This window comes from Lipophrys pholis, assembly GCF_963383615.2.
Source record: "Lipophrys pholis genome assembly, chromosome: 4".
In the NCBI taxonomy this organism is placed as follows: Eukaryota; Metazoa; Chordata; class Actinopteri; order Blenniiformes; family Blenniidae; genus Lipophrys; species Lipophrys pholis.
Genome location: NC_137637.1, coordinates 32,091,521 through 32,114,475, shown reverse-complemented (window position 1 = coordinate 32,114,475; position 22,955 = coordinate 32,091,521). Strand labels below are relative to the sequence as shown.

The window sequence follows — 22,955 nt, the reverse complement described above, 5'->3', positions numbered from 1 at the left end:
TTTTTGAATGTTGTTGGGCCACAAAGTGGTTTATTGGTTAGACTTCTGCCTTCAAAAGGAGATTATCTCTGGTTTGAGTCTGGTTTTCTGCCTAGAGTTTCCATTTCCCCCCTGAGGGTGTTTGAGCTTTATTAGTGACTCTAATTAGCCTAAGTGTGAATGTGAGTGTTGGGATCAGCTGCAGCCTCCCATTACCTTCAGTTATTAAATTTACTGTTTATCTATCTATCTATCTATCTATCTATCTATCTATCTATCTATCTATCTATCTATCTATCTATCTATCTATCTATCTATCTATCTATCTATCTATCTATCTATCTATCTATCTATCTGTCTGTCTGTCTGTCTGTCTGTCTGTCTGTCTGTCTGTCTGTCTATCTATCTATCTATCTATCTATCTATCTATCTATCTATCTATCTATATATATACAGTATATCGATATCTATATCTATCTATCTATCTATCTATCTATCTATCTATCTATCTATCTATCTATCTATCTATCTATCTATCTATCTATATAGATATATATCTATATAGATATCTATCTATCTATCTATCTATCTATCTATCTATCTATCTATCTATCTATCTATCTATCTATCTATCTATCTATCTATCTATATGTGTGTGTGTTTGTGTGTGTGTGTGTGTGTGTATGATAATGTATATATAACAATACAAATACATAAATAAATAAATGAATATAGATATATTATTTATTTATATTTTTAAAAAACATTTATTGTGCAAAACTTACTAAAAGAAATTAAAGTAATTTGTTTAATTTCTTCAAAGAGGTAAAATAGGTAAGCGAAATAAGCATCTCATGTGGAAAAATTAAAAGGGAAAAAAATAATGAAGTTGCGGCATAATGACAAAACACACTATGCATAGACAAGGAAGTTTTATTTGATTTCCTGCAATCATATCTCTGTGGGTACAAATTGTATTTTCTTACATCTTGTTCAATAACCCATGATGCATTGCATCCATACGTTTGTAGCTCAAAACAGCTTTTACAAAAAAAGGATATACAATATATACTTATATTTATATATATAATATACATGTGTTTCCTTATGCATTTAGATGTGTTTGTAATGGGTAACATGAGCATTTAAAAAAACACAGCCAAGTGGAAACAACTTCCAGGAAAGGTTGAACAAAAGGTCATTACCAAACATAGAACAGCCAGATTACCAAAGTCTTCAACACTGGCTTTCTTACAGTTAACATGAAGCCCTTCAAACACAGTTTGCATATTTTCCACAACTACAGTCATGTAATTTTGGAGTGATTGCCTTCTTGTACTATACTATGGACCTGCTTGTATCAGTAATGAAAAACTAATGAGAGCAACAAAATGTGTTGATGCTCAGCTAACGTTGGTGGGTTGAGAAATCTAATAAAACACAATATATTATGATGTACTCCAGTTTGGTAATGGCACGTTATGATTAGGATCAATATTAAAGTGATTTCAGCAGGTTGCTGGAGGGTAAATGTTTTGTTTTTAATATATGAAATCACTGGCACAATCGGAGCCGCCCGTCATCACACGCTTAAGAGATGACTGAATCAAAAATGACTACTTTCCCATTTCCCTGTATGGCTTTAGAACTGCAGGTCTTCTCCTCAGCAGGGATAATGTGGAGTTCGCATGCTGTCCAGACAGGTGAAGTTCCCAACACCATGGCATCGTTTCATATTTTGCACTGCTGCTGATATGTTGGTTTTTTTTTTCCCCCTTTGTGTTGGTGCCTGGCTTCAAGCTGAATAGTTTCTATATAGGCAACAGCAAAATAAACAAAAAAAACAAAAACAGGATGAGGATAAAAATGCTCAGAGTTGTAAATAAACATAGTACAGGAGAAAAGTCAATCCCGGTAAAGACTTGACCATCGCAGTCAATGCAAATGATAAGTTCACTGTGCTGTGTTGTACTTTGTCAACAACATTACTTCTGGTGTTACTCACTTCACATTATATATCTCAAAATTACAGTATTACATCTTTTTTTTTTTTTTCTTCAATACAACAGAGTAATAATCATGTGAGTTTATATTAATTGATCATCATTCATGTAAACATATTTAACCAGGTCATGCAAACAGTAGACCAAAACTTCTTCCACTAGAGGTGCACAGCACAGAGCAGGCGGAGCGCCCAGACTGAGATCCCGCCGACTCAGCGCGAGCCGCAAAACCACAACTGGCGCACATTTGGACACTCATTAGAAACAGAACAGGGAGGACGGGCGCGGCATGAAGGAACTTATCTCATTATCATGAAGAGAGTCCGTAGCATGAGGGGAGATTCCTGTGGTCTACATACGGATGTGTGGGGATCTCAGTTTGAGCCTCAGGTAAAACAGAACAGCCATAAAACAAACAAACAAACAAAAGAGTCTCCTTTTTGATATTCATACATTTCAATGTTTTTCCCAACAGAAGCATGCAGACACCTCAGGTCACAATCACCCTTCACAAACCCAGTCTGAGCCAGAATATAGAGTCCAAAGAGCCCCTGATGCACCCTCCACCTCCAAATATCTCCTTTCAAGCTTTAGACGTGAATTACAAAAGACAGAAACACTTAAAATATTATATAGAATTAAAGCAGGGATTCTTGAAATGTTGGAAGTTTAATTTTTTGAATTTTTTTGAATTTATTATTATTTTGACCTCTGTTAATACTTATTGTTTTACTTTGGGACTTTTATTATTATTATTATTATTATTATTATTATTATTATTATTATTATTATTATTATTATTATTATTATTATTATTATTGTTGTTGTTGCTGTTGTTGTTGTTGTTGTTAATGGGTTAGTTTTGCTAGTTAGAAGCTTTTATTTGAAATCGTCATTCACACTTTTAACAAATTCAGTTGTAAAAATGTGTTTTATCAAAATAATGAATCAGCTGAATCTCCATTGATTTCTTTTGAGGCGAACTCCTTCCACTTTCAGAACTTTGAGACTAAATAGTGATCAAACTGAAACGACCAGGCGATTGACATCGGCAGTGAAAACTACCACCTATATTTAACTTACCTAATTCATTGTTTAACTATATTTGATCGAGGGGTTAAGAGTTTAAAACATGCAATAGTTGCTTCCAGCTCAAGTGACTTAAAAATTTCCTTTTCCTTTTTTACCCTGTCTGGGCAGATGTTTGGAGACAGTTCCCGGTAACATAGCACATGTGGATGGTTGTAGATATACGGTAAATGTGATCAGAGGTAGATGTGACTGATAAATGTGAGAACAGAAACAGTGGAGAAGACTTCCTTTTGGCTACTATCTCCACTTTGAGTTAAACTCCAGGAGCTTACATCTTTGCTGAAGTTATTGTCCAGAATCACTTCCTGTGGCCACACTCTTGTGGAGCTGCTCAAAAACCAACCGCATGTTCCACTGATGGGGGGGGGGGGGGGGGGGGGGGATTCACTTGACATTAAATACACAACTAGACATAAAAAAAAAAAAAGAAGAGAATAAAAAGGACTGCATCTAATTGAAGCAGCTCCGCATGCCACTCTGCAACAAAATTAAAACTTGTGTATTTTTAATGTGTTTTTTTGTTCAGATTTGTCTTTTTCTGGACCATGACCATGTCTGTATGGTCCACACTGTAACAGCGACCTGCAGGCTGTGGATGTACTCTGGTGGACACTGCCTGATATCTACTCTGCATTCCTGGCCAGACTGGGCGATCGGGCTCCCGGCGCTCCAGGGGACACAATGTCCTCGTGCACAACAGAGTTGCGCTCAGATGCGACTGGCTGGCCTGCAGCAGTAGGTGCAGCTTCTCAGGCTGTCCCGGTCGGCGCTGCCCTCGTTGCTTCCGCGACGACCGTCCTCGTAGTGAGACACTGGATTTTGAAGCAGAACAGGGAAGGTATCGCGTTAAAGGGAAAGCTCCGGGGTTTTCTCCAGCCTCGAGTCACCAACAGGGCAAACGCAGACAACCACACACACACACACACTCGTGTTTTTGCACTGTGGAATGGAAATCAGAGTTCATGAACAGCCCTCACACGTACACCAAGAGAAAAGGCCAACTGCACGGAAAGAGCCCCAAGTCTGGATTCGAACCGTCTTGCTATGAGGCTGGAGAGCTCGCCACTACACCATCGACACATTGGAAGTGTAAAATATGAAGCCTCCTTATTCCGCATGTTTTTTCTTAGTTAGTTCACTTTACTTTGAGTTTAAAATAGCATTTTTATTTTTTACTTCATACTGAATAGTCTTTTATTACGTTAACAGTTTTAGCTTGTTATTACATACATTTCTCCCTTTTTGATCATCTTTAATTTGCCTTTATCAGTTTGATTCATTTTGAAGACACCAACCTCATACTGTCATATTTGTCTTTTTCTTTTTTCTTTTCAGAGCTATGTTAATATTTTGTCCTAATTGGCGTCGTCAGTCATTGTAGTTATACCTTCCTTCTATCTATTCACGCTACGAACGTCACCTATCATCGGGGCTATCGCCATTCCCAGGTTACTAACGGGGAAAAGCGGCGTACATCATGGCTGCGCCAGTCCATCACAGCACTGACAGAGACATACGATCACTCACAGAAAATTACACCTACTGCCAATTTAGTGTCCCTACTTAACTTAATACAGTCTGAACTGAGGGAGGAGGCCAGACTCCATGCAGGGACAGCGGAAAGCACTCAGGTTTAACTGTATCCAGATCTGAACCTGGCTCTTATTTCTTCCCCTGCCAGTGACGCTGCAGTCCACAGCTCCAGTCACATCCTCACTTGTTAGGTCTTGTTTCTGTTTTATCTGTTTAATCCTACATGGAAATTGATATATAAAAAGAGTGTGACTGATAGATTCAGTCAAACTTCATCCAAAAGTAAACACAGGCGTGTGTTCCTCCTCAGTGAAACTGTGAAGCAGCTTGCTCCAACCCTGGCCCTGGAGAGCCATTATCCTGTGTGTTTTGGTCCTTCGTCCTGCTCAAACGAGCTTGGTTAAAACAAGAGTCGGAGTTTCCTGACGCCTGTTAACGAGACATTTCAATCCGTTGCGCAGGCACGTCGAGCCATTAAAAACACGCAGGCCAGAGAAACGCCAACAATACAGAGGCACAGGTTACTGCCATTGGTGTGAAACAAGCTGTGAATTCCTCCAACTGATTTTTAAATTCTTTTCAGGTTTAACACATACATTCATTGTATTGTCGTAGTACAGCTCCCCTCTTTCTGAGTTGTGATTCACACTTCATTAGATCTTTGTTAAAAGCACATTGAAATAATACAATAGCAGCAGGAAAGAAAAAATCCCAATCTTGTGACTGTAAATAGTGACAAATGCTTCTGAGCTGAAACCTTCATTTACAGCTCTGCAAAGCAAACGTTTTACCAGTTGAACACTACAGACCTAACGACTGACACCACTTCACTGACGGCGTACTGTGCATTTTAGAGGCTCTCATCTTAGAGTATCTATCTATCTATCTATCTATCTATCTATCTATCTATCTATCTATCTATCTATCTATCTATCTATCTATCTATCTATCTATCTATCCATCCATCCATCCATCCATCCATCCATCCATCCATCCATCCATCCATCATCCATCCATCCATCCATCCATCTATCTATCTATCTATCTATCTATCTATCTATCTATCTATCTATCTATCTATCTATCTATCTATCTATCGTAAAGCACCTTGTGATTCTATTCTATTCTATTCTATTCTATTCTATTCTATTGCATGAGCCAACCTTCAACCCCCATCAGACTGGCACCGTTCAGGGCGACTCGTTTGAAATGTCCTCACTCACTGTGAATTGCCAACTTACAGCTCTCCTCCTCCCCATTCCCCAAGTCGTCATCCTCCTCTTCCTCCTCTTCCTCGGGGAGCAGATGTCCATGGCAAGGACTGGTGGGAGTTATCTGACTGGGTCCCTCGAGACTTGTGCCCAGCTGCAGCTTCCGCATGTGGCGCACCACTGCCGTGGCGTTAAACGCTTGCTGCGGCGGCGGGGAGAGGAGAGAGACGGAAAGACGATGAGAACCAGGGGGGCTGTGATTACATGCAAAACGAGCTGCGCGTCCCGGGAGTCCTAATACTAGGATGCGATGTGCTTTCGCTGACCTTCCATTTACTTTTGGCAAAGTTCTTCTTCATCTGTGCGCTCACAGATTCGTGGATGTTCTTGTCCAGAGCCGTGTCGCCGCATATCCTGCAAGTCACCAAGCGTTACAAAGTAAACTGGCGTTAAAGCCTCCCATGTGGGATTTGGCGCTGCGATCAACTGGATAGATTACTAAGAGCCTTTTAGTTCATTAGTCAAAACTGTTTCAACGATTTGAGCTGCTACTTTCTTAGTGAAAAGCCAAATTTGTTTATATTGTTGTAATGTAACTTGTGTCAGATACTGTATGTTTTCTTTTAATTACTTCTAATTTTAACATAAACAGAAGAGGTGCGAGTATGTTTTACATACAGAGACACAAACATCACTGATTCAACTGCATATTTTCATCTGTACAGGTAGGAAGCATATTAAAGCCGTTTAATGCCTCATCCCGGACCATCAACAAAGAAAACATATGAAACCTTGGGTGACACACCCACATGAAGGAATGAATGAAGGCCCTTGGATCAGGAGCGACCTGATTCAATCGCGGGATTTATCAAGAATTATCAACACAGGGAGAAAAATAAATTGCGGCCCAAAAAGCGTCGCTATATTTGATTGTTGACAGTTTCATCTTAACGGGTACAGTTTACTGCTGGTGGCGTCTTGACTCAGTCCAGTGTTTTGTGTTTGCCAGTTCGTGGTCATTGTATCGGGGCCAATAAGTCAGGTGATGCAGAGATGGTTCGGTTTCCACAATGACATGCTGACAAGCTTTCCTGCTGATTATAAAAAGGCTTACCTACTGATCATAATTTACATAATGAATTTCAACGTTTACTGTGAGCTTAACGCCCCTAGTAGATGGGAAACAAGGTAATTTCTCCTTGCATCTTGGAATGGCTAAATGATGGTCAGCATAGCCATCACACAGAGAGAAACTGGAGCCGGTTAAATATATTTCAGTTTCAATGACAGATCAAAACAAAGAGTGGACTTGGAGAGGTATGGTTTCTTCCTTACCATGGATGCTGGAGGGCCAGGTCACATGTGTATCTCTTCAGAGGCTCTTTTTCCATCAGATGACAGATGAAATCTTTGGCTGCCAAGAAAACATGCAAGTAATTATATTAATCTCTTAAGTTACTACTCACTGTTGCACTAGTTTTGTCGATTTGAGTACCTGAATCTGAGATGTCATCCCAGTAGGGAGAGTCAAATTCGTATTCTGCTTTAAGAATCTGCTCGAATAACTTGGCGTCGTTTTCATCGTAAAACGGGGGATATCCACATAATCTGAGGGAGAGATATTTCAGCCGGTCAGGTGCTGAAAAAAAAGATTTACTTCTCACATTTCTCCGAGGTGAATGAACTCCAACTTACAAGATGTAAGAAATAACTCCTATGGACCAGCAATCCACGGCTTTGCTGTATGGCTTCTGAGCGAGCACCTCGGGAGCTGTGAAGCACGGAGTACACGCTCAACAAAGTGGCCAACACACAAGCGAGAGAGCAGCAGTGAGGGTGCACTCAAATGATCTTGACCTTCTAGTAATACCATGTGATCCGGCAGGTCACGCTAAACAGGCAGAGAGCCCTTCTAAAACACTTGCAATTGACTCGGCAGAGGATGAAAGAGGCTCTCGCAGCGCGGTGAATAAAGAGGGGACGTCTACTGAAACAGCAAGTGCTGAGCTCACATGAAAGAGATGGGGAGGGCGAGGAGATTCTGTCTGACCAGAGATGATAAAGTGCCATACCCACATATCCAGGAGTGCCGCAGGCAGTGGACATGACACTGCCCGCTCCCTCGATCTTTGACAGCCCAAAGTCACTGATCATAATCTTTGAGTCCTCATCCATGCTGTAATAAAGCAAATTCTCCGGCTGCAAAGACAAAGAGGGAGGATCAAAGAGGGAGGATCAGAAAATGGGGGAGAAATCCGGCCGGGCTGAGAGGGAGCCAGACGGAGCCGTTATATCCACGTCTTCCCCACAAATTAAGATACCTTCAAGTCTCTGTGGACGATCCCCATGTCGTGGAGATATTTGACTGCGTCCAGAATCTGGTGGATGAGCTGGCTGGCATCTCTCTCTGTGTAGAAGCCTTTTTCCACAATCCTGTCGAACAGCTCACCTCCAGACACCCTGATGGTCAGAAAACAAACGGCTGCACAAAGGATAGTAGCAGAAAAAGAAATAATGCTGATTTGAGGCTGCAACGAGGCAATTTTTTAAACTTGTTTCAAATACATAGGATATTTGTGGAATTAACGAGCAGATGAAGTGGAATATATGTACAAAGCTACATATTTCTGAAACCCACAGACCACTTTTGGACGCTACCAAGAGTTTGTGTTAAACTACTTGACGTGATCTACTTGAAGGCATTATGGGAAAACTTGACAGAAGCTTTAAAACATCATTCCCTGAAAGAAAGATTTAAGCGGGTCGGGAAAAGATTTTCCAAAGAACGTGCTCAGTCAAACTATGAATTCTGTTTTTAAATCCATAATTTTCAAAATGGGGTCAAATAAAAGCTTCGGTGGTTAAGACAGTTGGAGATTATGTGAAAGATCAACGAGATATTTCAGCTTTACTTGTTATCACCTACGTATCACAAAAATACTATATTATATTGTTAAAAACACTAAGAATTCCGACGTTGTATCCCTCATATCAGGACAGCAGTTGTGCAGAGTTGCAAAACGCCTTTCAATGCATTGCGGTTCAACATCACTTCCAAATTCTAACCTCAAAAATAAACATTAAAACCTGAACATCATTACCTCGTGTAAAGACGCGTTTAAGGCGGATCAATGTGGATCACATTATATATTTAACAAAATGACCGAAGAGTTTATTTACACAGAAACATCCAAGTTCTCTAGTTTGAATCAGACATTGTAGGATGTGTCTGTTTGGAAAAAAAAAAAGAAAAGAAAATTATGCCGAGTCATTTTCCTGCCAATCTCACACAATCAAAGGGAAAATATGTGCGAAACAGACGCCTTCTTTTTTACGTAACCGTCCCTCGTGTGAGATCAAAGAGGAAGGAGAACTCACAGCTGCATGACAAGATATAGGTGGGATGTACTTTCAAAGATGTCCTCCAGTGAAACAATGTTGGGGTGCTTGATTCTGAGAAGGAAACAAACCGACATCAGCAGAAATCTCAGGCATTTTGTTTTTTTAAAGACTTAACCAAGGATGAGCGCTGATTGGTCACCAGATGGCATACTTGCTGCACAATTCACGTTCACTTCTCTGGTTCCTATGGTGAGCACTTCTGTAAATAAATAAAGTTTAAGGAGCTATAACTGCTATTCCTTCAGAACAATGCAGATCAAACCCAGCGAGGTTTCAGACTGACGACCTCTTGACGCCGGTGTCTTGTTGGAAACACGACAGAGTGACAGAAACCAACAGTTCACTCGCAGTTGAAGTGATTTGCTAAGTTTTGTTGTTGTGAAGCAGCCGACAGACGCCCGAGCGTCTCTCCTTCTTGGCTCTCGAGTCAAGCTGAGAGCATATGAAGCATCACTAACACAACAGCAGCTGAGAAGGGCTAATGTGACTTTCAGCAGAATGAGAGAATCCCTCTCTCTCTCTCTTTCTCCTCGGATTATTATTTTTTAAACTCTCGACGTCCCTTGCTCTCATGACTCTCTCATTTATTAAATTTTGACTTTAAATATTAAGTCCACTCCTCCCCATTCTTCCATATCATCGTTCTCCCTCTATCCTACACCCCCACCCCACCCCCTTCTCTCCACATCTCCACCCTCTATGTCTCTTTCTCTTTCTTTCAGTACACTGCTGCGGGGAACTCCACACCATCTCCGCCTCTGTGTGCTGTTGCCCTGGCAACAGGGACACTAAAAATAGGTCTATCTTTTTCACTCATGACATTTCCGGTGCACAATCCTACTGTTTCGACTGACACCATGCATTTAGTCACCCATTCAATTGACCTCCTGCATATATTCCACATCTGTAACACGCACCGCTCGGGGAGGCTTCGCTTGGACCTACACCTCCTGCAGGACACACACACACACACACACACACACACACACACACACACACACACACACACACACACACACACACACACACACACACACACACACACACACACACACACACGCCCACGCCTGTGCACCACCACGTGTAACTTCAGCGACCTCACCTGTGTAGTACCGCAATCTCATTTTCAATGTTGTTCTCTTTGCCTTCCAACGCTTTCTTGGGGATGCACTTGATGGCCACCAGCTTCTGGGTCCTCTTCTCCTCTGCTAGGACCACCTCAGAGAAGGCACCCCTGAAACACACACACACACACACACACACACACACACACACACACACACACACACACACACACACACACACACACACACACACACACACACACACACACACACACACACACAAAGCATGAGTCGGACCCTTCAGGCCAACACGGCTTGAAATTGTTACACAAAACAATAACAAACATTGAGATTGTTTTCTGATGCGAGTGCTTTTGAATTGAGAGAGGCTGAATAAGTTGATATTTAAGTCTGGTTGTTGTGAGATACATTGCAATTTGCAATTATATGTATATATTTTTTAAAGTGCTTATTCCTTTTCCTCCTATCTTTTTGTGTTATTCTTCTATTTCTATTTTATGTGTATTATATTTAATCCCCTTTGATAGGTTTTTTTTTTCTTCTCCAAAATATATTTACTCGGAGGTAGGGCAGACCAATACAACATCATCATTTCACTTTGCAGTTTAACAAATAAATAATAATAATAATAATAATTTTGAAGAAAAAATAGTTTTGTGGCCTGAAAGAAAGATTTAGGGTTTGTGTTTGTGTAGAATAGGTGCCTGTATATGCGAGTGGTGTTTGGATGAATAATTCAAAATAGTGACATTACTGAGGGGTTGCGTGGGGCTGAGGAAAAAGGCTCAGGAGGTGAAGAAAACAGTCACATGGAGACTTTTATTGAAATGGCAGCTGCTTTAAAAAGAAACTATTTTTAATCCATTTAATAATAGATGGAGTAAATGTAGTGTGGCTGTATTTGAGGGAGACCAGACTGCATTATGGATTATGGTCTGGTGATGATGAGAGGGAGAATAGTGTGTATTTACCCAGTCTCCCCAGCGGAGCGTGGGAGGGAGGGAGCCCAGGAGGAGGCCTGAATGCACCAACATTGTTAGCAGGCACGGGGATGCGTGTGAAACGGCATTGTCGCTTAAAGCACAACGGACAGCCGACGTTCAGGCTTTACATAACATCAAGCAGACCACCAGACTGCGAGGACCGAAATACAAAATGACTTAAGTCTACAGCGTGAAATAAGATACAGACCGCACAGTCGCATAAGTGGGCACACCTTTCACTTGGTTCCTATTCCGCTGTTACTGATTATTAGCTGTTAATTACAGAGCCGGTGAGTTCACATGCAACCCGCCCGTCACTCAGTACACCTCCTCTTCATTTAGGTTTTTTTATTTATTTATTTATTTTTTACTCCCCCTCTCACTCGGTGAGAGTCTGTGGTAATCCTGGAGATGGCTTTGTACCGTGGCCATCTTGTGCTCAACGAACCGGCGCAGCAGAAACGTTTGCGTCGATGTATAGGCTGAGGACGAGGAACGAGGGGAGAGCCCACTCTCACAAGCATCTCCAGTTTCATTTCTAAAACCTCCCTAAAATAAACGGAGAGCAAAAAAAAAAAAAAATCAAATAAAGCTCCAATTCACATTGACCCATGAAAGCATTTTAATGTGCTTAAAGTGTGCAGCTTTTACAGCCGGGATTTCACCAGAGGGTCAGGAGTGCTATATTTCAATTATCAGGCAGTTAAACTCTGTTTAGTCTTATTTGACATTTAAAATAAATATGTTGGAGTGAGGAAGACAGACAGGCAGGACCCTTAATTTGATGATTAACATGTGACTTTACGGAGGAAATGAGAGCATAATATTCCTGCTGTAGATTTCATGTGTCTCATGTAAAGACACGTCTTCACTTATTAGGTTTTATCAACCATTGCCTAGCAACAATTGTTTGCCCCTTTATGCAGGAATGCTGCATTTTATTTATAGTCAGGCTGGTAATATGACTTTGGTGGTCGGTCTGTCCATCAGTTCTACACATTTGTTATTAGTGAAGAATCCCAAGAAATTGTATTTTCAGAGTTTTTTTTTTTTCTTTTTTTAACAAAGGTAAACATCACATAAGATTATTGATGCACGATATTGGATATGTTGTCGATATGCCGATAATTCCAAAACGAACTTTTGCCCATTTCCAATGCTGATACAAAGATAATCCACCGATTCTTCTGATGCAGTACTAAATACTGACAACATTAAATCACAATTGCGGTTTGATTCTTTAGTCAACCCAGAGATGGGACATTAACTAAGGCATGAAATGCTTTGTAATTGTTAACCATTTCTAGAAAGTGTACTTTGCAGATTTACAGAACTTGAAATAGTCCCCATACCTGAATATATATATAGTGTACAATTCCTCTAAAAATCAGCGAGTGACAGAGTAACTGAGGATGAATGAACACACACACACACACACACACACACACACACACACACACACACACACACACACACACACACACACACACACACACACACACACACACACACACACACACACACACACTTTTCTACTGTTGCCATGAGACACACTGTAATTAACCATCCAGTTGCTCATTTCTCCTTGGAGACCTCGAGGGGGTGGGCTCTCCGAGGGTTTGGGAGAGGAACACAGTGCAAGCGAGGACACTACTGTAGCTGCTCCTGTGAACTAATGAGATTTTTGTAAAGCGCTAATGTGTACATAGTGACAGGAGTGAAAGAACTGATTTGAAAAAAAAATAAATAGAAGAAGAGACATTTGCTATTGTCCGATCGCACCAAGTTTCCATAAATCCACCAGCCATGAGCAACAGACCACAGGACTGTATTTAGTGGCATAATGAAGTGAATAATCTTGGCAGACGTGTCGACTTACTGTTAAGAAATTGAATAAGTTTCACATGAGTCATTTGTCTTGACAGTCATGGGCGAAGCATCTGTCAGTTTGGCTGGGCTTGTGTGCATACGGATGGATAGATAGATAGATAGATAGATAGATAGATAGATAGATAGATAGATAGATAGATAGATAGATAGATAGATAGATCATCAGTACCACCACAGCATGGGTTTCTCTCTCTCTCTCTCTCTCTCTCTCTCTCTCTCTCTCTCTCTCTCTCTCTCTCTCTCTCACACACACACGCACACACACACACAAATTGTTGCAGACACTGTAATCCCAGCTGTCTATGGGCAAATATTGATTCACACGTTCTCATATCGCCTATCACTGCCTCTCATTGCTTCCACTATCATCAGAGTTGCTGTTGCTGTCATCGTCAAGGCGTCACTTAACAGTTTATCGTTGTGATTTCTCAACATGATGTAAACACACAGTCCAGATGACCGTCTGCCGGTGAAGCAGATGTTTAATGTGTTGATGTAACTTGTCCGGAGCTTTTCCCGCAAAACACAACAGATCCCACCTCTGGACAGGAATCAGGTTTGTACCGAGCGGCTGCTGGCATTCTACTAAATCTAATTCTGTTTCTCTTCTCCTTGGTTTTCCTGTATCGCAAAGTAATGTACGTCATCCAAAACTGGTTTTACAGTCTGCGGTGAAATTTTGTGCATTAAAAAAACCTTTACTGACGTCCATTTCTGACTTTTACTAGATTGTATAGAATAATATCGGAATGAATCCTACTTGATAAGTTATCCTATTTAATAGATCCCAAAAGTGCTCATTTGACCAATATGTGGAAATTAAGCATATCAATGTTAACAAGTCAATATTCTGATCCTGAGCCTTCATGAAATACAACAGTTTCTTTTACTTTGCACGAGTCTCAGATAGTCTCTCTCTTTTCTTGACGGATGTACTGTTTGTTTTCTACTTTCTATTCTATTCAATTCAACTTTATTTATACAGCGCCAAATACAACAAAGTCATTTCAGGGCAATTTTACGGAGAACAGCTTCTAAACCATATGATTGTGTCAGCCGTTCACTTTCCTGTTTTTGCTATAATAGAAATATGATTTTAAAAAAAACAAAAGGTTCATGTTTGTCATGTCCATGTATTGAGATTGGGTGCAAATGCCTTCACTCAGAATGATGGATGTCTGCTGAAATGGCAAATATTGCTCATACAGAGATTTCTGTTTTAGAGACGGGACTATCAATCAGAAAGAGGTGGGCTCTTTGAACCTGTTGCAAACAGCTTCCAGCATCCATCAGTCCATCGATCTCACCAGATACGAGCACTCCCTTCAAGCCAAATGTGCCTCCAAGTCCCAAAAAAAGCTTTCCCTTTTTAGTGTAATCCATTTTGTGTGAGTGGGTTTGAGAGGAAGAGACACAGAAAAAGAGAAGAGTGGATAAGTGCGCACATATGCTATAATCCCTTTAAAAAAAAAAATCTATTTTCTAACAGCAAAAATAACTTTATACATTCATATCATGGAAGCCTGGGACTGAGCCACTCGCCAACAGTTTTACAGCTGCGCGCCCTCCATCCACTCCACTAAAATCATGTGTAGGTTGAACATCTTAGCTCCGCTGCCCCTCTCGACAAACAACCAGCACGAGGGCTTTCCAGCTCTCAGTGTTGATACTCCTCTTCCTCGTCCACCGGGAGCTCCTGACACTGACCTCTTCTACGGCTCACTGCTTTCTCCTCAGTATTAAAACCATTGATCATCCAATTAGGGGTCAATTTATAGATGTGTGGTAGTTTTAAAAGCAAAACTTAATTTCTTTCTCTTCAATTTTCACGTTTTGGCCACGAGGACAACCGCAAATGAGCCGAGTGTAAACTCATCGCTTGTGTTTTTACGACTCCGAAGGAGAAAGCAACATCGGCGCTCATGATCTAATCTGCTGTAAGAGAGCGACTCGCTGTTCCTTTGTGGTCTGTAAAAATTATTTTGTTAACTGCACTTTATTCCTGTCAGACAATCTGGCAGCTCGTTGGGGGTATTTCTGTCTGCAAAGGCCCATGAAATAAAGTAATCCTCATGCACAGCATCACTACTCAAGCTACAGTATCTTATTCCATACATAAACACATTACACTGGGTAATTTCATTGGACGTTTAATCAACTGTATGAGAGAAAGACATCCATGATGTCAACGCCCGGGAAAGACTGAGACGTTACAGACCCAGCACTTCCAGTAATTACACTGATGACTGCAATAATCCATAACAACTGCAGGGATGGCTGAGCTGTTCCTCTCCCGCTTCCCTTCAGTCTTTAACTAAATCGCTCCGGGTGAAGATGGAAAACTTGTGTGAGCGAAAGTCTGAACATTTGTGGTACATCCAGATCAGTCAAATCATAAAACCAAGTTTTTAATCTCTTACACTCACACTGCAAGAGAGAAACTTAACTCAAACCAGATTATTCCAGATTGTTTAGAGAAAATTGGTTGGAGGTTTAAATGGAAAAAGGAGTCGTGAAATGTTGTACTGAAGTTTACATTCATTTTAGAGTATACATTTCTAATGTGGGGAAAACGAGCTTCTGTACTCTAGAAGATTTAAAGTTATAACCAGTTCATGGTAGTGAAAACACCAAAACCTGCTTAAAAGAGACGATAACTCCATTTATCATCTGCTGATACTTTTCCATTTGAATTGATCTAATCAATCAAACGTGTCAATTACTGAACTACAGGGAGATATGGATTTTCTTTTTTTGTCCCGGCATGTGCAATAAGATAAATGAACCTGCTGCTGGCTGTAAATATTTACAATGAAAACCAATTTGAATCTTAACTTCAACAAGAACGTAAATAATGACATTAATTGAAAAACAAAATGTTTTTTTTTTTTTTTTTCGTGAGATATTCTAAATGTTCCCTTTGGACATCAATGTTACCCATTACCCTGAGACATAAATCAAAATTTATGCTTAAAGCTTGGAACATATTTTCTTTTTTCAGTTGATCATTTCCTCATTTCACTTTCTCCCACATGAATTTGATTTTTTATTTTTATTTTTTTTTCATTTGTTGTCATTACATGAACCCATACAATCAAATTACCAAGGTATGGAGAAGAGAAATATTACAGAGTACAAAGAAAAGCAACAAAAACAACAAGAAAATTTTGACACTTTTGTCTACAGGCGATATCAGCGACAGTATCTAAGCATCTTGAAAGAACAATCATGATCCTACATCCATATTCTACAGAGATATGCAACCTACGGCACCAACAGTCCGTCCAAAGTAAAAAAAAAAAAACAACGTTGAAGGAAAAGATGTTATAAAGAAACTTATAGGGAGTCTTGATGACAACAGAGATCCAATAACTCTTAAGTAGAGGAATTATATTTCCATCTGCTATGAGGACAATGTGTCCTGAAGTGGACCTCAAGCAGAGGAAGGCCTGCGAGGATAAGCTGGATCGGAATAAAATATTCCAACATAAATCAATTAACTTTACTCTATGAATTCATGGATAAAGCCCCTCTGTAATCTTTTTCTCAGAGCATAAGGAGCTTTCCGTCAACACATTAATTCTGCCCTCTGCCAGGTCCAGCTACAGTGACAGGAGGAAAATATCATTATGACAGCTTTTCTTCTCTATTCCCAAGTACAAGAACGTACTATTCCGGCAATAGGGTCCTTGTTATATAAAACCTTTAATATCATATTTTGAATAAGAATCAGTGTTTTAGAACCCTGTTCAAAGTTTGGTGGAATCACAGCAACATTTTCCAGGAGTCATTACTTCTCAAATATACAGGTAACTCTGCCGCATGCATTGAATTCATCAAGAAGCACAGTGACATCTCTTTAACAGCTCTCTTCCCACAGATACTGCGATAACAAGACAATCCCATCTAACCACTGCTATTTCTTTTCTTTTTTTCCCCCCCGAGTTGTGCTTTCATTAATTTCTGGTCCCATGCCACCTCTCAGGGGAAGCAGGTGTGTCTCCGAGAAAAAGAAAACAACCACGCTACATATGGCACACGCATGTAATCACAGGTGGGGTTGCGTGAGATCACTTGTACTGAGTTTAGGGGTGGAGAGGTGCCTCCCCTAACCATCTGGGCTCAGTTCAATCCTGCAGTCACAAGTCTGCATGAGCCCAGCTCGCACAATTACCGTCTGCGTGGGACCTTGATCCTGCTGGCGGGAGATTAATTTAGCCAAGTTTGAACAAAATGAAGCCTCAACGAATGCTGTTGATAAGATTTTAGACTCTGCAATTGTAACAGCGTGCAATTTCGGGTCAATTTAGGGGAAGCAAACATAATTTGCCACCAGATTTTACATGGGCGGATTGAACTTGGGCCCTGAACAGTTTTTCAGACAAGTTGCAGTCAATAGTTCCTGCCAGATCTTTTTTTTCATGATTCCGCAACTAATTTCAGTCTTTTATATCCCCTGTGTCATTAATCAGTTGATCAGAGGTGGAGCGAGTTCCCCGTTGTCACATGTGGGGATTAGAAACGCAGGAAGGTCACACCCATCCATCCTCTATATCGCTTTATCCGACTCAGGGTCGCAGGTCAAATGCATGTTTTTAGGACTCTAAAGGACAAAACCCATGCATGCACGGGTAGAGCACGCAAACTCAACACAGAAATGCCTCCAAGACCTTCTGACTGTGGGATAACAGTGCTAACAACACTGTTTAGTGGCGAAATGGTAGAAAAATGTAAAAATTGCAGGCGTCCTTTCACAGCTCTCATCATACAGAAGAGAAAACGCCTCAAGAGCACGGTGGAAGTCACAACTGCTGGTCCTGGCAATAAGAAAGCCAGCACAGTTGGCCTCGCCATCACCTCTGTCAGTCTAATATAAACAAGCGTCAACGATGTTGACGCTGCAAAAATCACTGTTACTATTAGACTTAGTTTACATCTGTGATCGGTGCTTCTCGTGAATCACAAATAAAACTCACGGAAAATTCAGTAAAGTATTTCAAAGTGTCAATCTGGTTTGAAATGCCCATTTTAATTTCCCTGGAAACAATGCAGTTGCCTTTTATTTTCTATTATATTTCAGAAAAGGAACTTTAGGCTACAGACCATTTCAACATGTCAGTGGCCATAAACACATGTCCGTCAACCCAGCAACTATTCTTTTTTTTAAGCCCTCAGCCAACAACACTAAAAGTTTCAATAAAGTCATATTTTCCAAATCATATGATCAGAATCTGTCCATAAATTAATGGTTTCTCGTGTATACGTGACCATTACTTAGATTTCTGACCAGTCAAATCATTAAACCTCCACAAAACTCAACTGTGGGACTCGTGGAAAAAGCTCTTGGTGGCAGGTTTCATTACGTTGAGGGTAACTTGTGGTCACGGACAAATCTGGATGTCCGGCAAGTGCACTTTCAGTTGTTTTCACTGTACACCTTCACAGCATTGAGTGTCTGCTCGCCCAGCTGAACCACAGCTCACATCATAGATATTCTAAATATAACTTTATGTCTTTATTAACAGGATGACCCCTAACATCTCGTTTGCGAGGGGCTCCTAAAACAAGCATCTCATTGACTTCGATGTTTCATAGAAATGATAGAAGTTATTCATTTCCATGTCACTACTGCTCAACTTTCCATATAACAGCACACTGCTGTGTTTTGTCTCTTTACCTTACAACATTGTTGAGACATCGTCGAGGTAAATTGCGACATTTTGAAAATTTTATAATACTATTGTGTATAAATACATCAGTTTACTTTTACCTTTTAACACATAAATCAATCTGGATTTATCCTGTACTTTAATGAGCCCCCTAAAGACGGTTACAGGTTGATGTGGGATTCAGTTCAGCTGAGGATCAGTAGTTAAGATGAAATCTTTATGCAACTCGTGTTAATGTCAGTAATTGTGACTGTAAAATCAAATAAGACTAAGTTTGTGTGTGTGTGTGTGTGTGTGTGTGTGTGTGTGTGTGTGTGTGTGTGTGTGTGTGTGTGTGTGTGTGTGTGTGTGTGTGTGTGTGTGTGTGTGTGTGTGTGTGTTTTATGAGAATCTTTGCGTTGCGTCGGGAAGACAAGTCTGAGTCAACCTCTCTGGAGTCCAGGCTCATATTTGACAGCACTGACATCAATGAGAACTTCATATCTCAGTTTCTTCAGCTCACTGAAGTTGCGTGCGTGTGTGTGTGTGTGTGTGTGTGTGTGTGTGTGTGTGTGTGTGTGTGTGTGTGTGTGTGTGTGTGTGTGTGTGTGTGTGTGTGTGTGTGTGTGTGTGTGTGAACACTTAAGCACAGTCATATACAGATGTCTGCTTGACTACATGCTTCTTCAAGCTGGATCTTCAGTCGTGTGTCTGTTGTCTGTAATAACTTTACTTGCAATATAAAATGCAGCAACAACAAAAGGTAAATTAAATCATAATGCATGTGTGTAATGGAGAGAAATACACTAATATTATACAGTCTCTCCAAGCACCTGCTCTATCATTCTACAGCGATAAGTTAATTGGCGCCACAAAGGGTCGTGGGGACGGAATTGGTGCATCTGCCCACTTTGCAGTTTTTGGTTTGCTCCGACAACAAAAGTAAAGTATACTGAACATCAGTGCTACTTACGTTCCCAGCACCTCTTTGAAGTCATAATGTTCTTTGATGTCTGACGTCTTCTTTTTCCATCCGTTTCCATCCTCTCCAAGAGGCATCCTACCACGCTGACTGGATTCGCCACGCTACAGCTGTGGAGGCAAACAGAGCAAACGCACGGCGTGTACAATTAAGTTCCCGCCGACCACACGTGCAGCCGATCGGATGCATATTTGATCAAGAGGATCAAATGTGAGTGAATGAATGATCGCACCATCACTGTGGGCAGTGGTAAAAGAATTTTCCTTAAATGTTGCAGAGGTTTCCAAAGTATGGAGGAATGAACCCCACTGCCATATCAAACACAACGCTTCACCTCATAAAGCAGCTGGACGCTTTCAATTTTAACTATAGAGGAAGTCTGCAACTATCATAATGGCTATACCTGTAGTTTGGCACAAATGTTTATTATATCATTGTTATTTTTCTCAATCAAAATCCTGTTTTGATAAAATATCTTATTTCTTTTTATCCTAATTTCTTCCTAAAGGACAAAAAAAAAAAATCAACTTGAGAGGAGACACAGAGACCAACAGATCGCTCCACTGTGTCCCAGACTCCCTCCTTTAGTAGTGTAGTAATGAATTATATGGTAATCACCAGTAATATCAGATTAGAATGACTTTGTTCACTTCACCTGTAAAACCAATAATGGAGAGAATGTAAAAGTGGACCTCATGTGGCCTTGCAGCAGCCACATACCCATGATTAGTGTTTCGCCGTTGTCCCCCATTATAAATATTGATTTTTCTGATTACTGTTGCATAATGTGCATTTTTGGAAACACTGTGATTTCCAAATAAAAATGTTATAATACTGAATTAAAGTAAATCAAGTTGGAAATTAAGGTATTTATGCAGGGCTATGATCACTTTTGGGGTATTTTGTTAATCTTCTTTGCATGGTCAAACTGGATAAAGAGGAGAAAACAATGAGAATGCAGATTTGCAAATACATTATTGAGAACAAACTGCACCGTAATCTTCCTTTCTTTCTTTTTTTTACAGTGATTAAACCAATTACAGGACGACTGTTGTCGCCCCCCCCCCCAAAAAAAAACAACACAACAACTACTGTTTAGTGACAGCTGGCTTGCAGCAATAAGAGACCAATAACAGCTTTTAAAGTAGGGCAAACAGTGCAGCACAGACTGTTGCAAGAAAGAGACCAAACATCGTCGCAAAAACAAACGCATGGTCAGTGGAGGCAGATACCAGCTGGGTGACCTGTGCTATATTTAACAACCCCACATTCAAACAATCAGGCTCATTAGAACAACCAAAAATAGAGAAATAAATAAATAAAAAGAAACACACACACACACGCACACAGCACACAGCACAAATACTAAGAATCTCTTGTCAGGTGAAAAGTGCATTTCATTGAGAAATGTTTGCTCTGCATCAACCCTGCAGGGCGTGAATGACAAGAAAGCGCAGAGTTTGAATGGAGATTAAAACGATTGATGCATATATATATATATATATATATATATATATATATTAATTTATTTTTCTTCTTCCCCTTTTCTTTTACTGAGAAGACAGGATCCGTGGTAGTGATCATGCAAGTGCGGGCTACGGAGAGAATAGGCGTTGTGGGTGTGCAAAGCACACTGCAGCGCTCAAGGGTACACGGCAGTCAAACGAAGGCAAGCAGCATCTTTCGGTTCCAGCGGGAGGCTGCGCCATGAAGGCGCGCCGACGCGCACAAGTCGGGATAAAAACTATGTGATTGATTGGACGCATGTCTGTGGATATATAGCTAAAAAAAAAATAAAAAATAAAAGGAGGGTGGGGGGGGGGAAACATACCTAAATGGCGATGTGTAGCTGCGCTGTGCTCTCCTTCCCTCTGGGAGCGATGTGGTTGCTGTGCTTGTGCGCAGCGCTCGGTCCGCTCAGACTTTCTCCTGACGTCAAGAAAAGCAGACGTCTGTGGACGTAGTGCACCATAGAATCACTCACTGTTCCCCCCAACAACGTGATCTGCCGTTCACCTTATGATGGGCGAGTCACCGTCTGTTACAGCTTTTCTTTTCTTTTCTCTTTTTTTTTTTTTTTTCCCTCTTTCCCTCTTTGGAACATCTGGTTGTTATTTGCTGAGAGATCTCGGGGATAAAGGCTCGTGCGCGCAAACCGCTTTCACGGGTTTACGCACCAAAAAATAAAAATGCATAACGTATTGCAGTAAATAATTGATCAAACAGCAGCTTTGACAAGGCTGAAGCAGCCCGAATGCGGTAAAAGTCTCTACTTGAAAACACGAGGAGAAAGGTCTGTGTGTTGGTGGTCTTTGATTAACTGTCAACAACTTGGAAGTCTTGTTCTTTTTTAATATCAAATCAAAACCGCGCCCTGTTTGCTGTTTTCACAGCTCCACACGGTCCCACAAGTTACACTACATACACTGTACTCGAGTACAAATACAAGTACTGCTGTTTGAAAGTTACTCAAGTACAAACCACCAACCCATCGGCGGGTATTTCATTGAATTGATCTGTGAAACGTCTCTTGAAAGCATATTTCTCAGACAAACTACAGAGTATGCAAACGTTTGGAGATTTACGGAGATTACAGAGAATGACCCCCTCCCACGACACTTATGTGTGCATCCCTCCATCATCCAACCCACACACTCATGACAAAGTCATGCCAAATCAAGTTCTTGTTTTCTCTAAAGATCATATAATGCAATGTATCTCTCTTTGCGTGTAAAATGTAAGTTTTCCATATAAATTAAAGTTTTTCCTTACACTATTTTTTAAACTCATGATGTCCTTTGATAAGAAATGTGATGGAAACATGTACTTATCCCACAGATCTTTCCCCTCTTGCTCCCCTGACTCTGTGAACAATCAAAAATAATTAGAAACATTGCTTTAGTCAAATATCAAGAGAACCATTCTATATTAACTGCAACTGTTGTAACTGTTAAACTAGTGGTTTTGCATTTTTTTTGGTTTTGTTATGCTCTTTTACACTTAAAATTCACTTCTGGAAACATGCTTTATTATTATTTTTCTGCATTAATTTCTTTTTCCCCATCATATTTTATTGTAAAAACTAAATGAGGGAAAAAAAAACACACTGTGGGAAGAGGAATCTGTGACCGACTCACAGGTCATTGA

The 22,955-nt window shown here is 40.5% G+C and overlaps 1 protein-coding gene across 1 annotated transcript; it reads right to left on the bottom strand.

Annotated features, from left to right (window-relative positions):
- Window positions 1–3,782: 3,782 nt before the first annotated feature.
- On the bottom strand, window positions 3,783–19,885 carry camk1a (calcium/calmodulin-dependent protein kinase Ia; the record flags this gene model as incomplete). Its single annotated transcript, XM_080461155.1, has 11 exons — window positions 3,783–3,886; window positions 5,849–6,020; window positions 6,145–6,232; window positions 7,154–7,232; window positions 7,314–7,426; window positions 7,514–7,589; window positions 7,891–8,017; window positions 8,140–8,278; window positions 9,197–9,271; window positions 10,323–10,454; window positions 19,800–19,885. 11 exons carry the CDS (start codon window positions 19,883–19,885, stop codon window positions 3,783–3,785), a joined length of 1,191 nt encoding a protein of 396 aa, XP_080317281.1.
- Between the last annotated feature and the right edge of the window lie 3,070 nt (window positions 19,886–22,955).